Here is an 18,743-nt window from a genome sequence, read left to right as displayed (position 1 = left end):
TTAATATCATGTAAAGAACGGCAACAAAAACTTGCCACTGAATGTTTTGCATAAAGTTTACTGAATAAAGAAGTTGGTTACTGGGAATGCATTGGCTTACTGAGATCCAGAACTTGCACATCCCCATCCTCATCCAAACCTTGATAAACTGTGGTGTTCATTAGCGTGTCTGTGCTACTTTCAAACTTTCCTACATCTTATTATAGTATGTAGATATATATACGTTCTTTTTTCAATTATATTATTATTATTATCATTACAGTAAACTCCTTATACTGGACCCTGTTATAGTGAATTTCCACATTCAACGGAAACATATGGCCTATGGACCATCCATCGGATTTATTGGATAAATGTCGGTAAATGAGGTGGAATGCCCAGCTAGCAGCGGGAACTGTGTATTATTATTGATAATTCACTAAATGCTTACAACATTTTACATCAGGTACATGTTTGTCATCAGCACAAATATTTTATTACACTGTGGCATGTTGGCATGTTTGGAGCTCCCTTCTAGTGGAGCTCATCCTGGTAAGAAATCCTGGTAAGATGAGGGAGTGAGTGAGGGTGGGAGAGAAGGAGAGAGGGTGTAGGTGGAGTTCGTGGTGTTGAATGCACACCACACCGACCAGAGTTACACTGCCTGCCATAATTATGGTATTTCTGTCATAGTTTGGTGTTTGTCTGCCATCTGCCATACATTGTCTATCATACATTATGCCGTGATGTATAGAAAAATGTAAATTTTCACAATTGGGCTGGTTGGCAGCAGAACCCTGGCACCCATACACTGCTTGTGCCTCAGTCTTGCACCGGCAGATGTTATTAGAGGTTGTGGCACTCCTGATCCACTCAGTGCCACTTTTATTGGATTTTCGCCTTCAACGTCAGTGGCTTTGCCCCAATTAGTCCAGTACAACAAGGGTTTATTGTATTACTATTCTTTTTTATCATTTATTTATTTTATTCATTTAAAATGTTTCTAATCCCCCTTTTGTTTTAGCAGGATCTCTGTGTGGTGTCTTCTGTGCTCTTTGGCTAGTCATTCACATCCTGCCCCTCTAGCCTAGCTGGTCACAGCTATGCATCTGTATACAGCTTACCCAAATATATACTGAAGCCAGTCTACAGTATTTCTTTTGACTCCCAAGAATGCTTGGGCAGTGCAGCCATGCCTTCCTGTACAATCTTGTTATCTCATCGCAAACTCTCAAACTAACTTTATCTGTGCTGTATACCTCTCACCTGACTCCTCTGACTATAAGAAATTCTTTGATTACTTAACTTCCAAAGTGAAGCACATTCTGACTCTCTTCCCTTTTGCAGAGATCTCTATTCTTGGAGACTACAGTGTTCACAACCAGCTTTGGTTTCCCTCTCCCTTCACTGACCATCCTGGTGAACTAGCCTTTAACTTTGCTATCCTCCACAACCTAGAGCACCTGGTGCAACACTCTACTCGTATTCCTGACCGCCTTGGAGATACGCCCAACATTCTTGACCTTTCCTTAACCTCTAATCCTTCTGCTTATGCTGTTACCCTATCTTCTCCGCTGGGCTCCTCTGATCACAGTCTCATATCTTTATCTTGTCCTATCGCTCCAATCTCTCCTCAGGTTTTCCTAAAGTGGAGGTGCCCCTGGCATTTTACCTCTGTTAATTGGAGGGACCTGAAGAACTATTACTCTGATTTTTCCTTGGAATGACTACTGCTTCTGTGCCAGAGACCATTCTCTGTGTGCTGCGTGCATAAGAGAGGTGACAGTGTTTGGCATGGACGTGTACGTTCCTCACTCTTTCTCTTAACCTAAACCTTACGAACCTTAGTTTAACACAGCCTGTTCTTATGCTATACATGATAAAGAGGTGGCCCACAAAAGGTACTTGAGCTTTCCATCACCAGAATCTCATGCACTTTATATTTCTGCCTGGGACCATGCCAAGTCTGTTCTCCAACTAGCCAAAAACTCCTTCATTAATAGAAAGTGTCAAAATCTTTCAAGATGTAACTCCCCTCATGACTTCTGGCATATAGCCAAAAACATCTCCAATAACTTTGCTTCATCTTTTTTCCCTCATTTATTTCAACCAGATGCCACCACTACTATCACATCTATCTCTAAAGCTGAACTCTCCACTCAGACCTTTGCTAAAAACTCTACCTTGGACAATTCAGGGTTTGTTTCTCCCTCTTCTCTACTTCATGGTACCCATTAAAATCCTTCACAGTGATGCTTTCCATGTCCTTGCTGGCTTAAACCTTCGGAAGGCTTATGGACCTGATGGGGTCCCTCCTATTGTTCTCTGAAACTGCGTCTCTGTGCTTGCACCTTGCCTAGTCAAACTCTTTTAACTCTGTCAACATCTACCTTTCCTTCTCGCTGGAAGTTTGCCTACATCCAGCCTGTTCCTAAAAAGGGTGACTCTTCTAATCCCTCAAACTACCATCATATTGCTATAATTTCCTGCCTATCTAAAGTTTTTTAATTCATCCTCAATAGGAAGATTCTTAAACATCTACCACTTCACAACCTTCTATATGATCACCCATATGGGTTCTGTCAAGTCCACTACTGGTGATCTGGCTTTCCTTAATGAGTCTTGGTTTCACCAAAATCTCTAAAAGAGATTTTGGTGAAACTTTTGCTGTTGCTTTAGACATATCAAAAGCTTTTGATAGAATCTGGCACAAAAGCTTTGATTTTCAAACTACCCTCCTATGACTTCTATCCTTCTCTCTGTAACTTCATCTCAAGTTTCCTTTCTGACTGTTCTTTTGCTGCTGTGGCAGGCGATCACTTTTCTTCTCTTAAATCTATTAACAGTGGTGTTCCTGAGGGTTCTGTCCTGTCATCCACACTCTTTTTATTATTCATCAATGATCTAAACCAAACTTCTTGTCCTATCCACTGATGCTGATGATAACAACCTGCACTTTTCCATGTCTTTTTGTAGACATGCAACCTTTCAGGAAGTAAACAGTTCTCGCAGGGAAGCCACAGAACACCTGACTTTTGACTTCTGATCTCTCTAAAATTTTTTATTGGGTCAGAGAAAACTTAGCTTTGTTCAATGCCTCAAAAACTTCATTCCATTTATCAATTCGACACAACCTTCAAGACAACTATCACCTCTTGCTCAATGACACTCAACTGTCTCCTTCTTCTACACCACCTTTACTTATAATCTAAACTGGAAACATAACATCTCATCTCTAGCTAAAACAGGTTCTATGAAGGTAGGCGTTCTGAGTCATCTCCACCAGTTTTTCTCACCCTTATCCATCCATGTATGAAGTATGCTTCACATGTCTTGGGGGGAGTTTCACGTATACTGCTCTTTCAGATAGGGTGGAATCAAAAGCTTTTCATTTTGTAAACTCTCCTCTAACTGAATGTCTTCAGCCTCTTTCTCTGTAATGTTGCATCTCTTGCTGTCTTCTACTGCTATTTTCATGCCAACTGCTCTTCTGATCTTATTAACTGCATGCCTCTCCTCCTCCCATGGTCTTGCTATACAAGACTTTCTTCTATCTTGTACCCCTATTTTGTCTACCTCTCTAAGGGTGCATGCACAGAGAAAGCAGGTTACCAGCGTGATGGTTTCTGGCGCTGACCTGCACTGGTAGCCGGCGTGATAAGGTGTCCACAAAAAATGCGGGTAACCAGTTCCAACCTGTGCAGTGAGTGACATGGATTGCAATTGATCACAGATCAGTTGCAATCCACCAGCTATACTAAGATGTCAAGCTCATCATCTGATGACAAGTTCATGCTGCTCAAGTGTTCATACAAAACTCAATAGGGAAAGAAGAGCAGTACATGAAGTAAACTTAAAGAGAGAAGAGTTTGGGAAATACCATCATCTTTTCAGTAATCTGATTTCAGCCCACAGCCTACCAACAACATTCCTATTTTTGGCTATCAGGAGCTCAACATCTATCTTGCTCTCCACTCATTAAAATAAACCCATGTGGGTTGCACAGGCAAGAATGATTCCAGCAGAGAGGAAAGAAGGTTGAAGCAGGCTGGCTGTGCCAACATGGTATAATTCTTTGCATGGGTCAGAGCTGCTTGCCCTCGCAGGCAAATCTGCTTTCTCTGTGCACGCGCCCTAATGCAAGAGTTAACCAGTATTCTCAATCATTCATCCCTTTCTTTGGCAAACTCTGGAACTCCCTGCCTGCTTCTGTATTTCCACCTTCCTATGACTTGAACTCTTTCAAGAGGGAGGTTTCAAGACAATTATCCTGTAATTTTTTACTACCTCTTTTGACTCTGTTTGAGGACTGACACCTCAGTGGGCCATTTTTTATTGGTTTTGTTGCCCTTAGCTGGTGTCCCTCCTACATAAAACACACACACACACACACACATCATGATATGCACAAGATTGAAATATGTAGCTCTGTTATGGTCACCCAGTGCCAAAAAACCTATAAGAAAATTGGAAGGGATACAAAGAGCAGCAACAAAGTTACCTCCAAGTTTGAAGGAATTACTGTATGAAGAACGATGGGCAAAATTGGGTCTTATAACATTACAGCAGAGAAGAAAGAGAGAGAGGTGATTTAAGTAATCACACTGTACAGATTGACGACTGGAATGGAAAAGTTGGATAGGGAGGACTTGGTGGTGTGGGACACAAGTCTCAAGAGGACAGTAGAAAACTGAAAAAGGATGCTTGCAGAAGAGATGTTAAGAAAATAGGTTCCCACAAAGAACGGTGGAGGTCTGGAATGATATGGACAGAGAAGTTATTGATGCAAATAAAATAAATTAATCTAAGAGAAAGTTGATAACAAAAGATATGGAGACAGAAAAGCATGAACAAAGCTCTTTTCCTGTATGTCATAACAAGGTAACTAGGCAAATGCACACAGTTTTAAATGTGGTGTCACTACACTGCTGCAATGCTAAATCATACCATGAATGTAATTACAAAACACACACACTCACACATGTCTAGGCCTTGCAGCCAGAGTAGATTAGTGTTTTCCAGTGTTTTCAATGCACCAAGTGTTGTGATCCTCAAGTTTAGCACTATGCCTTTGGAAGAAAGCAATTGTGAAACTCAAGAAGGTACTGTATAGTGTTATTTTTTGCTATTTACAGCCTTACCTCTTGGTGATGGGAATTATCATTACATGTCATGTATGTTCATGTTCCATATACCTGTCTTCTACTGTGAGGCAACAATGTTTGTTGTGGCTGAGCATATGTAATACTAAGTTTACAGTAAAATATGTTTTTCACAATGTGAGTTTCCCATGGCAGTATACTCAGTCAGTAGAGGTTACTTCTCTGTTCCATATGGATGCACCATCTCTGCACTCAAGCAGTTGTCATCTCTAAGGATGGCATTTATAACAATCCTTACTCAGTGAGTGGAAAATGTTTCTGTTCTATATGGATGCACTACCTCTGTACTCAAGCAGTTGTCATCTCTAAAGATTTGTTTTGATTTGTTTGGTGTTTGAAACAATCCTTCCTCCACATTCTTCCATGCTCACATCTAATAACAAGATGCAGCATTGCTGTCAAGTTTATTTTAAAGTGTTTCTGATCCTTAAGAAGAAACAACACCATATCATTATCAGTGATAATTTCTGTCAACATGCCTGGGATGATTCAACCTTAATGTTAAGAGAAATTAATATAAGTGGATTTCAAACAGCTAGAGCTGTTAAAGCTAAAGCTGTTTGAAATCCACTTATATTAATTTCTCTTAACATTAAGGTTGAAACTATTTTTATCCTTATATTTCAGTATTTTCTGCAATACTATAGTGGAAGTATAACTAAATTAGATAGTCTAGTTAAAACCTGTTAAAACTTTAAGGTTTTAACTAGACTACCTAATTTAGTTATACTTCCACTATAGTATTGCAGAAAATACTGAAATATAAGGATAAAAAGAGTTTTATATGCAATGTTTTTCCTTGAGCCTTAACTCTGATGATGAGATGTAAATGTGGAACTATATCAAGTGCTTCCTGAAAGTCAACATATAATGCATCATCTGCTCAAGAGTTGTATATTCTGTTCATGTTATTGAAAAAAAATCTCAAGATTGTTTGCAAAGCATGATGTTAGATATAAAGCAACAACCTGGAAAGTAAACAATAGTGTTCTCAATGAAAGATGCTGTATTCTCCAAGACAGAAGATGAGGCAGGTCAAGAGCATGGCCAAAGCACATTTGTATTTTTATTTATTTATTTATTTTTTATTTGTAGAATGTGAGCAGCATGTTCCCAGGAATATGGCTGTCAATGCCGAGTTCTACAGTAATTTTAAGAAGTGTCTAAGGGAGGGCATTCAGCATAACTGACTTGAACACTGGCACAATGAAAAAAGAGTGCACATCAAGATAATGCAATTGCTCAGCCATTGAAAATGTGTAGAACTTTCACTGACAATAACACAAAATGCCATTCCCATATTCCTCCTACTCAACATTTGGTTCCCAGTAAATTCTTTTTCTTCCTTAAGATGAATTTCAAAGTTAAGGATCACCTTGTGATACCGTGTAGGAGATCCCATACAAATCACACATGTCATCTCACATACTTAAGAAACATGATTTCTAAGAAGCATTCAAAGCTTGCCAGAAGCACTAGGAATTGTGTATCCTTGCACAAAATGACTACTTTGTGCATATAGTACTCTCCCAAGTTTTGCACTTGCATTCTTTATGGGCATAGTGCTAAACTCAAGGATTGTGAAACATGCTTATTTATCCAACTACATGGCCTAGAACTGTTTGAGTGTGTTTTGTCCTCATCTGGCAAGATGTAGTAGTGCAGTGGTGTGGTGGTGCCACACTACTGTGTGAGCATGTGTTTGGTCCTCATATCTGGTGAGATGCAGTAGTGCAGGGCTGCCATATCTAGTACTTTGTGAGTTTGTGTATTTTGTCCTCACATCCAGCATGGTGCAGTGATACTGCAGTAGACACCTCTCATTTGTTTGTGTGTTTTTTTGTAATGTGGTGGCACTGTTGGTATCTAGTATGAAACTGTCCTTTCCCTCCCTATCTCTAACATGCATGTCAGTGTGACTAGTGTTGTGACAGCTCATGTGACAACAGTGGTAGGAAGATGTGATCAATGTGCAACAAAAATGTGAAACTTGAGATAATGTGCAAAAGTTGGGATGGTAAGAATTTAGGACTCAGTGCAAAACTTGAGGATCATGAAAGATGATAGTGCAAAACTTGGGAGGGTACCATATATCACTATAAAAGGTGTTTCACAATAAAAAAATAATAAATAAATAAATAAAATAAATAAATAAATAAATAAATAAATAAATAAATAAATAAATAAATAAATAAACAAATATATATATATATATATATATATATATATATATATATATATATATATATATATATATATATATATATATATATATATATATATATATATATATATATATATATATATATATATATCTTACTTTTTTTTCTGCCTCAGACCATTTATATTCTTCTGCCATAATGTTAACCACAGTAGGCAAAGCCTCCCCTGCAGCTTGAGTATTCAGGAAGGCCAGACGAAGCCTTCTACCAATCACATCTACAGCTGTGGCGGCATACTCCCGGCAGGCATACCGCACCTCAGCATCAATGTATGGAAATTCACTGTGTAAGCGCCGCCCAACTGCAAAGAATGAAGAGTAGGTAGTTAATATGAGAAACATTATTGCCTCCAGTGACGTTGCTTGTATAATGTATGTGAGACAAAAAATGAAGGGGAATGCTGGAAAAGTTATTGTTATTATTTATTATTTTATTTATTTTTTTAGGGTGGATTTTAAGGTACTTTACAGGAAGTGTGTGCCAGTTATAGAAAGGTGAAAAGTGATTATGGGATGAGGGAATATGAAGGAAGTAAAAAAAGTAGAAGTATCTGGAAAAATGTCTTATGTAAACATAGTGAGATGGATGGAGAAATCAGATAGGTGTGAAAACTAGGTATGACAAGATCACTTGCAAGAAAGGAGAAATGTTTCTGTTTGTAAAGAAAGGCTTGAGGAATACTTTTCTTTTACCAGCAGTGAGTTTTGCATTTGCTTTCTTCCCAAGGCAAGGATCACAAAAAAACATGGGGTATTGGAAACACTAAATGGTGCTTATTTATGCTCGCTGCATTTTTCTTCTTTTTATACATGCAAGAGAAGTACTGGCTTATGGCAAAAAAAAAAAAAAATAAATAAATAAATAAATAAATAAAAATAAAAATAAAAATAAATAAATAAATAAAATAAATAAATAAATAAATAAATAAATAAATAAATAAATAAATAAATAAAATAAAATAAATGAAAAGAAGGCTAGTGCCTAAAGAAAGGTCAAAAGGGTCATCCAAAATTGGAGGGCGACTGTCATGCAACCTCCCTATTGAAAGAATTCAAGTCACAGGAAAGAGGAAATGCAGAAGTTGGTAAAGAATTCCTGAGTTTATCAGTAAAAAGGATAAATATTGTATTTGCTGGCATACTTCTACATAAGATTGGACATACCTCTGCATAAGATGCACACCTATTCTACAAGGATGTTTTGGGGGAAAAATTTGGTTTCATCATAAAGTTACTGAAAAAGAAAAAGAAATTGTAGTGTGTGTGTGTGTGTGTGTGTGTGTGTGTGTGTGTGTGTGTGTGTGTGTGTGTGTGTGTGTGTGTGTGTGTGTGTGTGTGTGTGGGTGTGTGTATGTGTGTGTATGTATTTACCTAGTTGTGATTTATGGGAAGGGAGTAATCTCATAGTATCCCATCTCTATGTCTATCCAGTTTGGTCTTAAAAGCATGGACAGTTACAGCATTGACAACGTCTTCACTGAGCTCACTCCATTTGTTCACACTTCTATGAGGAAAACTATTCTTCTTGATGTCTCTTCTACAGTTAACTTTCTTCAACTTCTTACTATGTCCCCTTGTATTCTGTGTGTCTAAATTTATAAAACATTTTTTGTCCACATTTTCCATACCATTTATTATTTATTTATTTATTTATTTATTTTTTTATGTAGGAAGGACACTGGCCAAGGGCAACAAAATCGAATAAAAAATGCCCACTGAAATGCCAGTCCCATAAAAGGGTCAAAGCAGTGGTCAAAAATTGATGAATAAGTGTCTTGAAACCTCCCTCTTGAAGGAATTCAAGTCATAGGAAGGTGGAAATACAGAAGCAGGCAGGGAGTTCCAGAGTTTACCAGAGAAAGGGATGAATGATTGAGAATACTGGTTAACTCTTGCGTTAGAGAGGTGGACAGAATAGGGGTGAGAGAAAGAAAGTCTTGTGCAGCGAGGCCGCGGAAGGAGGGGAGGCAAGATCAGAAGAACAGTTAGCATGAAAATAGTGGTAGAAGACAGCTAGATATGCAACATTGCGGCGGTGAGAGAGAGGCTGAAGACAGTCAGTTAGAGAAGAGGAGTTGATGAGACGAAAAGCTTTTGATTCCAGTCTAGAAGAGCAGTATGAGTGGAACCTCCCCAGACATGTGAAGCATACTCCATATATGGATGGATAAGGCCCTTGTACAGAGTTAGCAGCTGGGGGGGGGGGGTGAGAAAAACTGGCGGAGACATCTCAGAACACCTAACTTCATAGAAGCTGTTTTAGCTAGAGATGAGATGTGAAGTTTCCAGTTCAGATTATAAGTAAAGGACAGACTGAGGATGTTCAGTGTAGAAGAGGGGGACAGGTGAGTGTCATTGAAGAAGAGGGGATAGTTGTCACAAAAACTCTTAAATAATAGGCAATTTGGTTTCCGCCCCGGACTAAATACTTTTGACGCTATAAATGTGTTTACCTCTGACCTACACGATGCCTTGAATAAACATAAGTCTATAATATCCATTTTCATTGATTTCAGCAAAGCTTTTGACACAGTTGACCCAAACATTCTAATAGACAAATTACGTCACTATGGTATTCGCGGTTGTGTGGAAAATTGGTTCAAATCATATTTAACTGGCCGATCTCATTTTACATCCTACAGTAACTCTAAATCAACCATCAAACCTATACATCTTGGCGTGCCACAAGGTAGCATCTTAGGCCCTATTCTTTTCCTGATATATATCAACGATATCAGCAATGCCTCTACTGCTTTCAACACTATACAGTTTGCTGATGACTCCACCTTGTACATGATTGGTGATAATCCCACTGACCTAATCTACAGAGCCAACCTAGAATTATCTGCCTTTTCTGAATGGTGTCTTGCAAATCGCCTAACAATTAACACAGCTAAAACTTTCTACATGTTATTTACAAATACCACCACCAAATACCAACCCTTACCTAGACTTACCATATTAGATAAAGATATCACGCAAGTTTCTAAGACAAAATTTCTTGGAGTCACATTTGACAATAATCTTACCTTTAAATATCACATATCAAACCTTTGCCTAAAATTATCTAGATCAATAGCTCTATTGCTGAAAATAAAAAACTTTGTTCCAGTGGAAATTATGAAAATCATGTATTATGCCCATATATACCCACACTTAACCTACTGTAATCCAATTTGGTCCACTACCTACCCATGTCATCTACAAAATCTAAACATCCTCCACAAGAAAATTATTAGAATCATGACTAATAGTGACTTCCTCCAACACACACCTCCACTCTTTAAATCTATGAAAATCCTTCAACTCTCTGACATATCAAACTTCTCTATTGCATCATACATGTTCAAATTGATAAATTCCAACAACAACAATACCCTGACCCTAACTCATAACCACTCCACACGCTACAGGCATTCTCTACAGATTCCCCATCATACCTTAACTCTCTACCAACACTTTCTAATGTATAAAGGTCCCAAAATATGGAATAGCACCCTGTCACATATAAAAAATTCATTAAGCGTAAATATCTTTAAGAGAAAACTAAAAGAATATTTATTGTCTCAATACTGACACATCTTGTACTTCAATCAATTTTTATCAATATCAATTATTTTGTTTCTTGGTATTGTAACCAAATAGTTCATATCCAATGTAACTAAAATAGTTTATATCCTCTAGTATATATACATATTTATTTCTGTTTGTTTAATTATTCTCAAAACAAATATTTACTTGTTTATAATCAGATTCCACTTCAATTTTCTCTATTTCTCATGTATAATTATGATTTTTCTCCTTTCCTTCCTGTTCTTGCAAAGCCATTTATCCCTAAATCTTTTGTTATTGCTATTTATTTATTTTTTTTTTACATTTTCTTCAATTAGATTTTTAGTTTAGTGTTGTTTTACATTTCAGTATTAAGTAGATATTAAGTGTGCCCAAAAAGCTTGTGCTTCATAAGGGGCTGTTTGTCTTTCAATTAATTGTACCTTAAGCTTATATATGTACTACAGACAAACATAATAAAGTGTTTAAAGTGTTTAAGTGTTTAAAGGTTGTGTCAAGTTGATAGATGGAGGAATTGAGTTTTTGAGGCATTCAACAATACCAAGTTTGCTCTGCCCCAATCAGAAATTTTAGAAAGATCAGAAGTCAAGCATTCTGTGGCTTCCCTGCATGATATGTTTACCTCCTGAAGGGTTGGATGTCTATGAAAAGACGTGGAAAAGTGCAGGGTGGTATCATCAGCATAGGAGTGGATAGGACAAGAAGTTTGGTTTAGATCATTAATGAATAATAAGAAGAGAGTGGGTGACAGGAGAGAACCCTGAGAAACACCACTGTTAATAGATTTAGGAGAAGAACAGTGACTGTCTACCACAGCAGCAATAGAACAGTCAGAAAGGAAACTAAGATGAAGTTACAGAGAGAAGGATAGAAACCGTAGGAGGGTAGTTTGGAAATCAAAGCTTTGTGCCAGACTCTATTAAAAGTTTTTGATATGTCCAAGGCAACAGCAAAAGTTTCACCAAAATCTCTAAAAGAGGATGACCAAGACTCAGTAAGGAAAGCCAGAAGATCACCAGTAGAGCGGCCTTGACGGAACCCATACTGGCGATCAGATAGAAGGTTGTGAAGTGATAGATGTTTAAGAATCTTCCTGTTGAGGATAGATTCAAAAACTTTAGATAGGCAGGAAATTAAAGCAATAGGACAGTAGTTTGAGGGATTAGAACGGTCACCCTTTTTTAGGAACAGGTTGAATGTATGCAGACTTCCAGCAAGAAGGAAAGGTAGATGTTGACAGACAGAGCTGAAAGAGTTTGACTAGGCAAGGTGCAAGCATGGAGGCACAGTTTCGGAGAACAATAGGAGGGATCCCATTAAATTAAATTAAATCTCCTCTCTCTCTCTCCTATTTTCAAGGGTAGGAATTTCCAGCATTCTTAATCTCTCTTCATAGGTTGACATACTCAACTCCAGAACCACCTTCGTGACTGCTCTTTGTACTCTTTCTAATTTTATAAGATTCTTCTTTATATGAGGAGACCACACCACTGCCACATATTCCAATCTTGGTCTTATCATGGAAATCAAATCTTATCATTCCTTTATCCAAATACGAGAATGCCATTCTTACTTTTTTTAACAAATTCATCGTCTCTCCAATAATTTTATCAATGTGTCTGTATGGAGTCAAATTTTCAGTAACTGTTACTCCCATATCCACTTCCTCTTTTGACCTGTTTAACTTCACACCATCCATCTCATAATGATATTGTATTCTTTTCTTACTCTTACCAAACTCCTTTACTTTACATTTACTTAAATTGAATTCCATTTGCCAAGATTTACTCCATCTATTTATCTTGTTTAAATCATCTTTCAGTAACATGTAGTCATTTACATTTTCTACCCTTCTCATCAGCTTAGCATCATCCGCAAATAAGTTCATATAACTATCTATTTCTTCATTTATGTCATTCACATATATTACAAACATTATTGGTCCCAGCACTGACCCCTGTGGGACACCACTTGTTACTTTCAGCCAAGATGAATTTTGGTCTTGTATTACAGTTCTCATCTCTCTATCATTCAGATAATCCTCCATCCACTCTAGCAGTCTTCCTCCTATTTTTCCATTTTTTATCATCCATAGCAATCTTTGGTGTGATACTTTGTCAAATGCTTTCTTCAAGTCTAAGTACACACCATCCACCCATCTGTCTCTCTCTCATGCACATTATCAACTAACCTTGGAAAAAATGACAATAAGTTCATGGAGCATGATCTTTCCCTCCTAAATCCAAATTGACAATTTACTAAAAGTTTATCTCTTTCCTAGTGTTCCATCCATCTTTCCTTTATTGTTCTTTCACATAGTTTTTTCTACAACACTAGCTTCCCAATTTTCACTTTATAACTTGGTACAAACTGCTTCATCCCCTCTCTATACTTGCCCAAAAATATCTCATATTTTCCTACACTACTTTATCTTCAAATGGCTCTTCCCAGTTCATTTTTCCATAGAATTTGTTAAATTCTGCAAAGTTTGCTTTAGCATAATTCTGTCTCTCATTTCTGTATTGTTATTTTCTGTGCAACACTTTTCTTCCTGTAGCACTATTTCTATTATCACATGATTGCTTTTTCCCACTGGACTCAGACATTGTATACTTGGTCTATTTTCTGGAGTTTTTGTTAATACTAAGTGCAACTGTGATGGTTCTTCTCCTCTGTATCTTGTATGCTTGTTCACCCATTGTCTCACTGAATTCACCATCATGGTATGCATAAGTTCTTTGCTCCATGACCCGACATTTTCTTTCACTTCCATCTCCTCCCGGTTAATTCCTTTAGTAATGAAGTTGCCTACCAAGAGCACTTTGTTACTTTTCCTTATCATTTCTTCTATGCTATTTTTTGTTTCTAGTTGCTACTTTTAAATGTATTGGTCTCCCTTGCATTAGTTTTTGGTGGTATGTATGTCAAAGATCTTCCTTTTATCACTTCATTTGATCTTAATTACAACACTCAATGTTTCTGCCATTCCATTACCATATTCCACTTCCTCAACAACAATATCCTCTTTTACCAATATCATCACTCTTCCTCTCTTTCCTTTTCTGTCTCTCCTCCATGTGCTATATCCTTCCTTTGCAAATCCCAACTTTATTTCTTCTTTTAGTATGGCTTCTGTTAAATATACCGTACCTGGTTTATTGTTCTTTAAGTAGTCTTTAAGTTCCAATAGGCTAAACGCCAAACCATCTATGTTAGTATACATAATATTTAAACTTCTGCTTGGTGATCTTGTGTGGCAGCTTTGCTCCACCATTTCCTCACTTTCATGGCCACAACTTTCCAGGTGAATCTTTTCGCTTGTTCTTGTGTTCTTTCCCCGTTTTTTTGACTGGGCCTCTACTCTCAACTCTTTCAGTTTACTTCTCTCTTCTTTGTTCATGTCTCTTTTTATCCATATTTCCTTCATTCCTTCTACTTTTGCCAATTTTCCTGTTCTTTGCAAGATGTGTTCTGTTGCTGTTTGTGACATGAATCTTATTTTCATTGGTCTTGTTCCATTTTCTTCATACTTTTTGATTCTGTAAACCTCTTCAATTTGTTCGATTATCCCCTCTCCTTCCTCTGCCACTTCTGCTATAATTTCCTTAGCCCTTTTCACTTCTTTTTTCTCTCTAACTGTTTTTTATGGGCAGGTTCTTCTCCTTAACCCCAAATACCACTACACACATCTTTCTCTGTACTGTGTCTCTCACAAGATTACTTTTTTCCTTTATTATTTTAATCACTTTCTTTTCCATATCCTCATTGTGTTCCTGTTGCTGTTGCCTTTATCATCTCCTCCATGTCAACCTTTTGTTGTTGTTCTCTCGCTTCTTTCCAACTTTTGACTTCCTCTGTCACTAACTCCTTCACTTCTCCAATCCTAATCTCAGTTTCTCTTGTAAGGTTTTCTTTAACTCTTTGTTCTGTTCCTTGAGTTTCTTAATTTTTTCACAGTATTTCTTGTTTAAATTCACTATTTTTGTCACCTCTTCTCTCAGTTCTTTGTTTTGTTTTTTCATCTCTCTCTTTTTCATCTTTAATATATCAATGAATATCTTTTTTACATTGTCACCACCCACTTCTCTTTCTTCCTTCCATGCCTTTACCATCGCTGTTAAGCTACGTATTTCTTCTCGTATTTTCACATTGTGTTCTTCAATTTTCCACATTTGTGTATTTGTGTGCGCTAAGCTGAGGTCCTCCTCCTTGAAGCCCTCAAAAACATTTGCATTCATACTGGCTGCCATCTTCCCTATTGATATCACCAACCACCAGTGTTTACCTTTTATCACTCTCTCATTTCTCCCTTTTGGTCACTCCTCTATTAACACTTCCCCTTTCCCTGAACCCACACCTCACACAAGACCCTATTATGGAGACAGGAATCAAAGTTTGGCCACCCGCACAATCAAACTTAGGTAGATCCTTGCAGTTGCTGTGAATGCGTCCGATCAGCTGGACGGCACGTGCATGCGCTTGTGTGTGTGTGTGTGTGTATATTCACCTAGTTGTGAAATACAGAACAAGAGCCACACTAGGTTCATGCTGTCCCATCTCCATATCAACTTTTATCCAAATTTTCTTTAAATTTATGGACTGTCTTGGCACACACAATCTCATCATTAAGTTCATTCCACACTGCTATGCTCCTGTGACGAAAGATATGTTTCTTGATGTCTCTTCTGCAAACACTCCTTATCAATTTCCTTCCATGCCCTCTGGTACCTCTCATATCTGGTATCACAAGATCATCCGTATCCAGCTTTTCTATCCCTTCCAATATTCTGTATAGTGCTATAAAATCACTTCTTTCCTTCCCTTTTTCCAGTGCAATCAAAGCCCAATCTTGTCAATCTCTCTTCATAACTATACCCTCTTAGGCTTGTAGGGATTTTAGTTGCAGCTCTGAATTCTTTTTAGCTTTCTGATATCCTTCTTCAGACTTAGTGACCACACTAATGCTGCATACTCCAATCTTGGATGTATGTGTGTGTGTGTGTGTGTGTGTGTGTGTGTGTGTGTGTTGTGTGTGTGTGTGTGTTGTGTGTGTGTTTGTGTGTGCGCGCGCGCGCGTGTGTGTTGTGTGTGTGTGTGCGTGTGTGTGTGCATGAGAGAGAGAGAGAGAGAGAGAGAGAGAGAGAGAGAGAGAGGAGAGAGAGAGAGAGAGAGAGAGAGAGAGAGAGAGAGAGAGAGAGAGAGAGAGAGAGAGAGAGAGAGAGAGAGAGAGAGAGAGAGAGAGAGAGAGAGAGAGAGAGGCGAAAGCTCTGTGGCTCAGGGGTTGGCCACAAGACCTGGTGGAGGCTTGTCAAGGAGCAGCAAGGGGACAGGCCACCGTGACACTGTTCCTCCACTAACAAGGCTGGACGGGACAACAGCCACCAGCAGTGAGGGACAATGCTTCTCTACTCGCTGAGTTTTTTGCAGAGATGTCGGTCACTGATCCGGGTAGACATCCACCTCACTTCCCTCAGGAAACAGACCACACCGTCGCCAATGTTCAGGTGACACGTGGACAGGTGGAGCGGCTAATGAGGGAATGTAGAGGAGAACAAAGCCATCGGCCTGGACGACACCAGCCCGCGGCTCCTCAAACGCTGCGCCAGTGAGCTGTCAGGTCCTCTCACCAGCGTCTTCAGGGTCTGCCTGATGGAGCACAGGTGGCCCTCTATATGGGAAGGAGGTGCAAGTGGTACCAGCCCACAAGAAGAACTCAAAGTCTGAGCCCAGCAACTACAGACACATCTCGCTGCTCTTTGTGGTGGGGAAGTTGCTGGAGCAGGTAATGGCAGGTGTCATCTGTCATCACCTGAGTGAGCACCGCCTCCTCTCTGACAGGCAGTTCGGCTTTCCGGCCTGGCCGCTCAACAGTGGACCTCCTCACTTCCTCTCCCAAGGCTGGCAGGATGCCCTGGACAAAGGTCTGGATACTCTTGGTGGTGGCCCTGGACATTGCTGGGGCCTTTGATAGGGTCTGGCATGCGGGGCTTGTAAAAAAGCTTTGTGCCAAGGGTATCCAGGGCAACCTCCTTGCACTGCTCGAGGACTACCTCCAGGGGAGAACCCTCTGGGTAGTCATTAATGGACAGGCATCCCAGCCGTCACCTATACAGGCCTCAGTTCCACAGGGTTCAGTGTTGGGCCCGATCCTGTGGAACATATACATCGATGACCTCCTGCGGCAAATACTGACTCTGCTTGCATACGCCGACAACTGCAGTCTCTCTTGCTCCTACTGCCGCTCCGGCAGTCAGTGAGCCATTAGAGAGCTGAACAGGCAGCTCAAGCTGGTGATGGAGTGGGGAGAGGTGTGGCAAGTCAGCTTCCAGAAAAGACGCAGGCCATGGTCATCTCACGGTCCCCAGCTGCCTCCCCGGCCGTCTCAGGCTGTCTGAGTTTTGGAGGCCAGACACTTCCCCTCCAGGAACACGTCAAGTTGCTGGGAGTGACAGTGGACTGTGGCCTGCGCTTTGACTGCCATGTTGCTGCTGTTGCCCACCAGGCCTCCCCAGCGAGTCTCTGCACTGCGTCGGATGTCAAGAAACCTTGACTCCTGGGGCATCCTCACACTGTACAAGGCTCAGATACGGCCTTGTATGGAGTAAAGTGCCTTGTCCTGGATATCGAGTGGCCCCCACCCACTTGCAGAGACTGGATGCTGTGCAACGACGTGCCCCTGCACTTGGTGGGGGATGGACGGACAGCAGCAGCAGCAGCAGCAGCAGAGAGGAGCAGACCGGAGTCACATTGCTGGAGCATTGGCGGGACGTGTCGGCGCTGGTGGTCTAGCACAAGGCTCGGGTTCTGGAGGTCCCTCATCTTGGCTCACTAAGGCTCCCACCACGAGCTGTCCAGAGGGAGTCCAGGACCACCATCTCCAGTGACATGCTGGTGCACGTACCTTGATCTTACTCAAGGCAGCACCAGTGCTCAAACACAGCCAGAACCTCCAGACTGTGGAATGTGTTTACGGCAGCCACGAGTGATACACAGACAATGACACTCCAGCAAGTGAAAGTGGCTACACACAGGTTGCATAAAACACAAACTCCCACACTAGTGCTGTGTTAATCATGTGTATATTTAGTAGGATGAGTTTGCTTTTGTATATATTTTCTTCATATTTAAGTACAGGCTTTTCAAACAGCAACATAAAAAATGTGTTGTTTTTAAGCCTGATGTAAATTTTTGTTTAAAGAGTGAGTGAGTGAGAGAGAGAGAGAGAGAGAGAGAGAGAGAGAGAGAGAGAGAGAGAGAGAGAGAGAGAGAGAGAGAGAGAGAGAGAGAGAGAGAGAGAGAGAGAGAGAGAGAGAGAGAGAGATGAGAAAAGAGAGAGAAAAGAGAGAGAGAGAGAGAGAGAGAGAGAGAGAGAGAGAGAGAGAGAGAGAGAGAGAGAGAGAGAGAGAGAGAGAGAGAGAGAGAGAAAAGAGAGAGAGAGAAAAGAGAGAGAGAGAGAGAGAGAGAGAGAGAGAGAGAGAGAGAGAGAGAGAGAGAGAGAGAGAGAGGAGAGAGAGAGAGAGAATAAAAACAATCCTGAGGTTTATGAAGTTGAATGAGACTGACTGAGAATGAAAATGAATGAAAAGAACATAAATGCCAAAGGAAATGGATTGAGGAAAAAATGAAAAGGGGTTGAGGATAGGAAAAGAGAATACTTATTTCTCAATACTTCCTCTCTCCCTCTAATTCTTCACTCACTCCTCATTCTTGGTGCTTATAATTATTCTTTCTATCTTCCAGTCCTCCCATCCTCTTCCTTCACATCCTTATCCCATGTACTCTCCCTTATCTGTCAGAGATAAGGAACA

At 39.7% G+C, this 18,743-nt stretch overlaps 1 protein-coding gene across 5 annotated transcripts in view; it reads right to left on the bottom strand.

The window, feature by feature from the left end:
• Positions 1–18,743, bottom strand: part of LOC135099770 (glycerol-3-phosphate dehydrogenase, mitochondrial-like) — a 166,368-nt gene that overhangs the window by 51,188 nt on the left and 96,437 nt on the right. For all 5 annotated transcript variants that reach the window (XM_064002288.1, XM_064002292.1, XM_064002291.1 and 2 more), the window contains one exon: positions 7,462–7,664. In XM_064002288.1, the coding sequence (XP_063858358.1) occupies positions 7,462–7,664 (203 nt within the window). The remainder of the gene's footprint in view (positions 1–7,461; positions 7,665–18,743) is intronic.

The sequence above is a fragment of the Scylla paramamosain genome, chromosome 4 (genome assembly GCF_035594125.1).
Source record: "Scylla paramamosain isolate STU-SP2022 chromosome 4, ASM3559412v1, whole genome shotgun sequence".
Classification (NCBI taxonomy): domain Eukaryota; kingdom Metazoa; phylum Arthropoda; class Malacostraca; order Decapoda; family Portunidae; genus Scylla; species Scylla paramamosain.
Note: the sequence above shows the minus strand (reverse complement) of the source record. Positions and strands in the feature narration are given on the sequence as shown.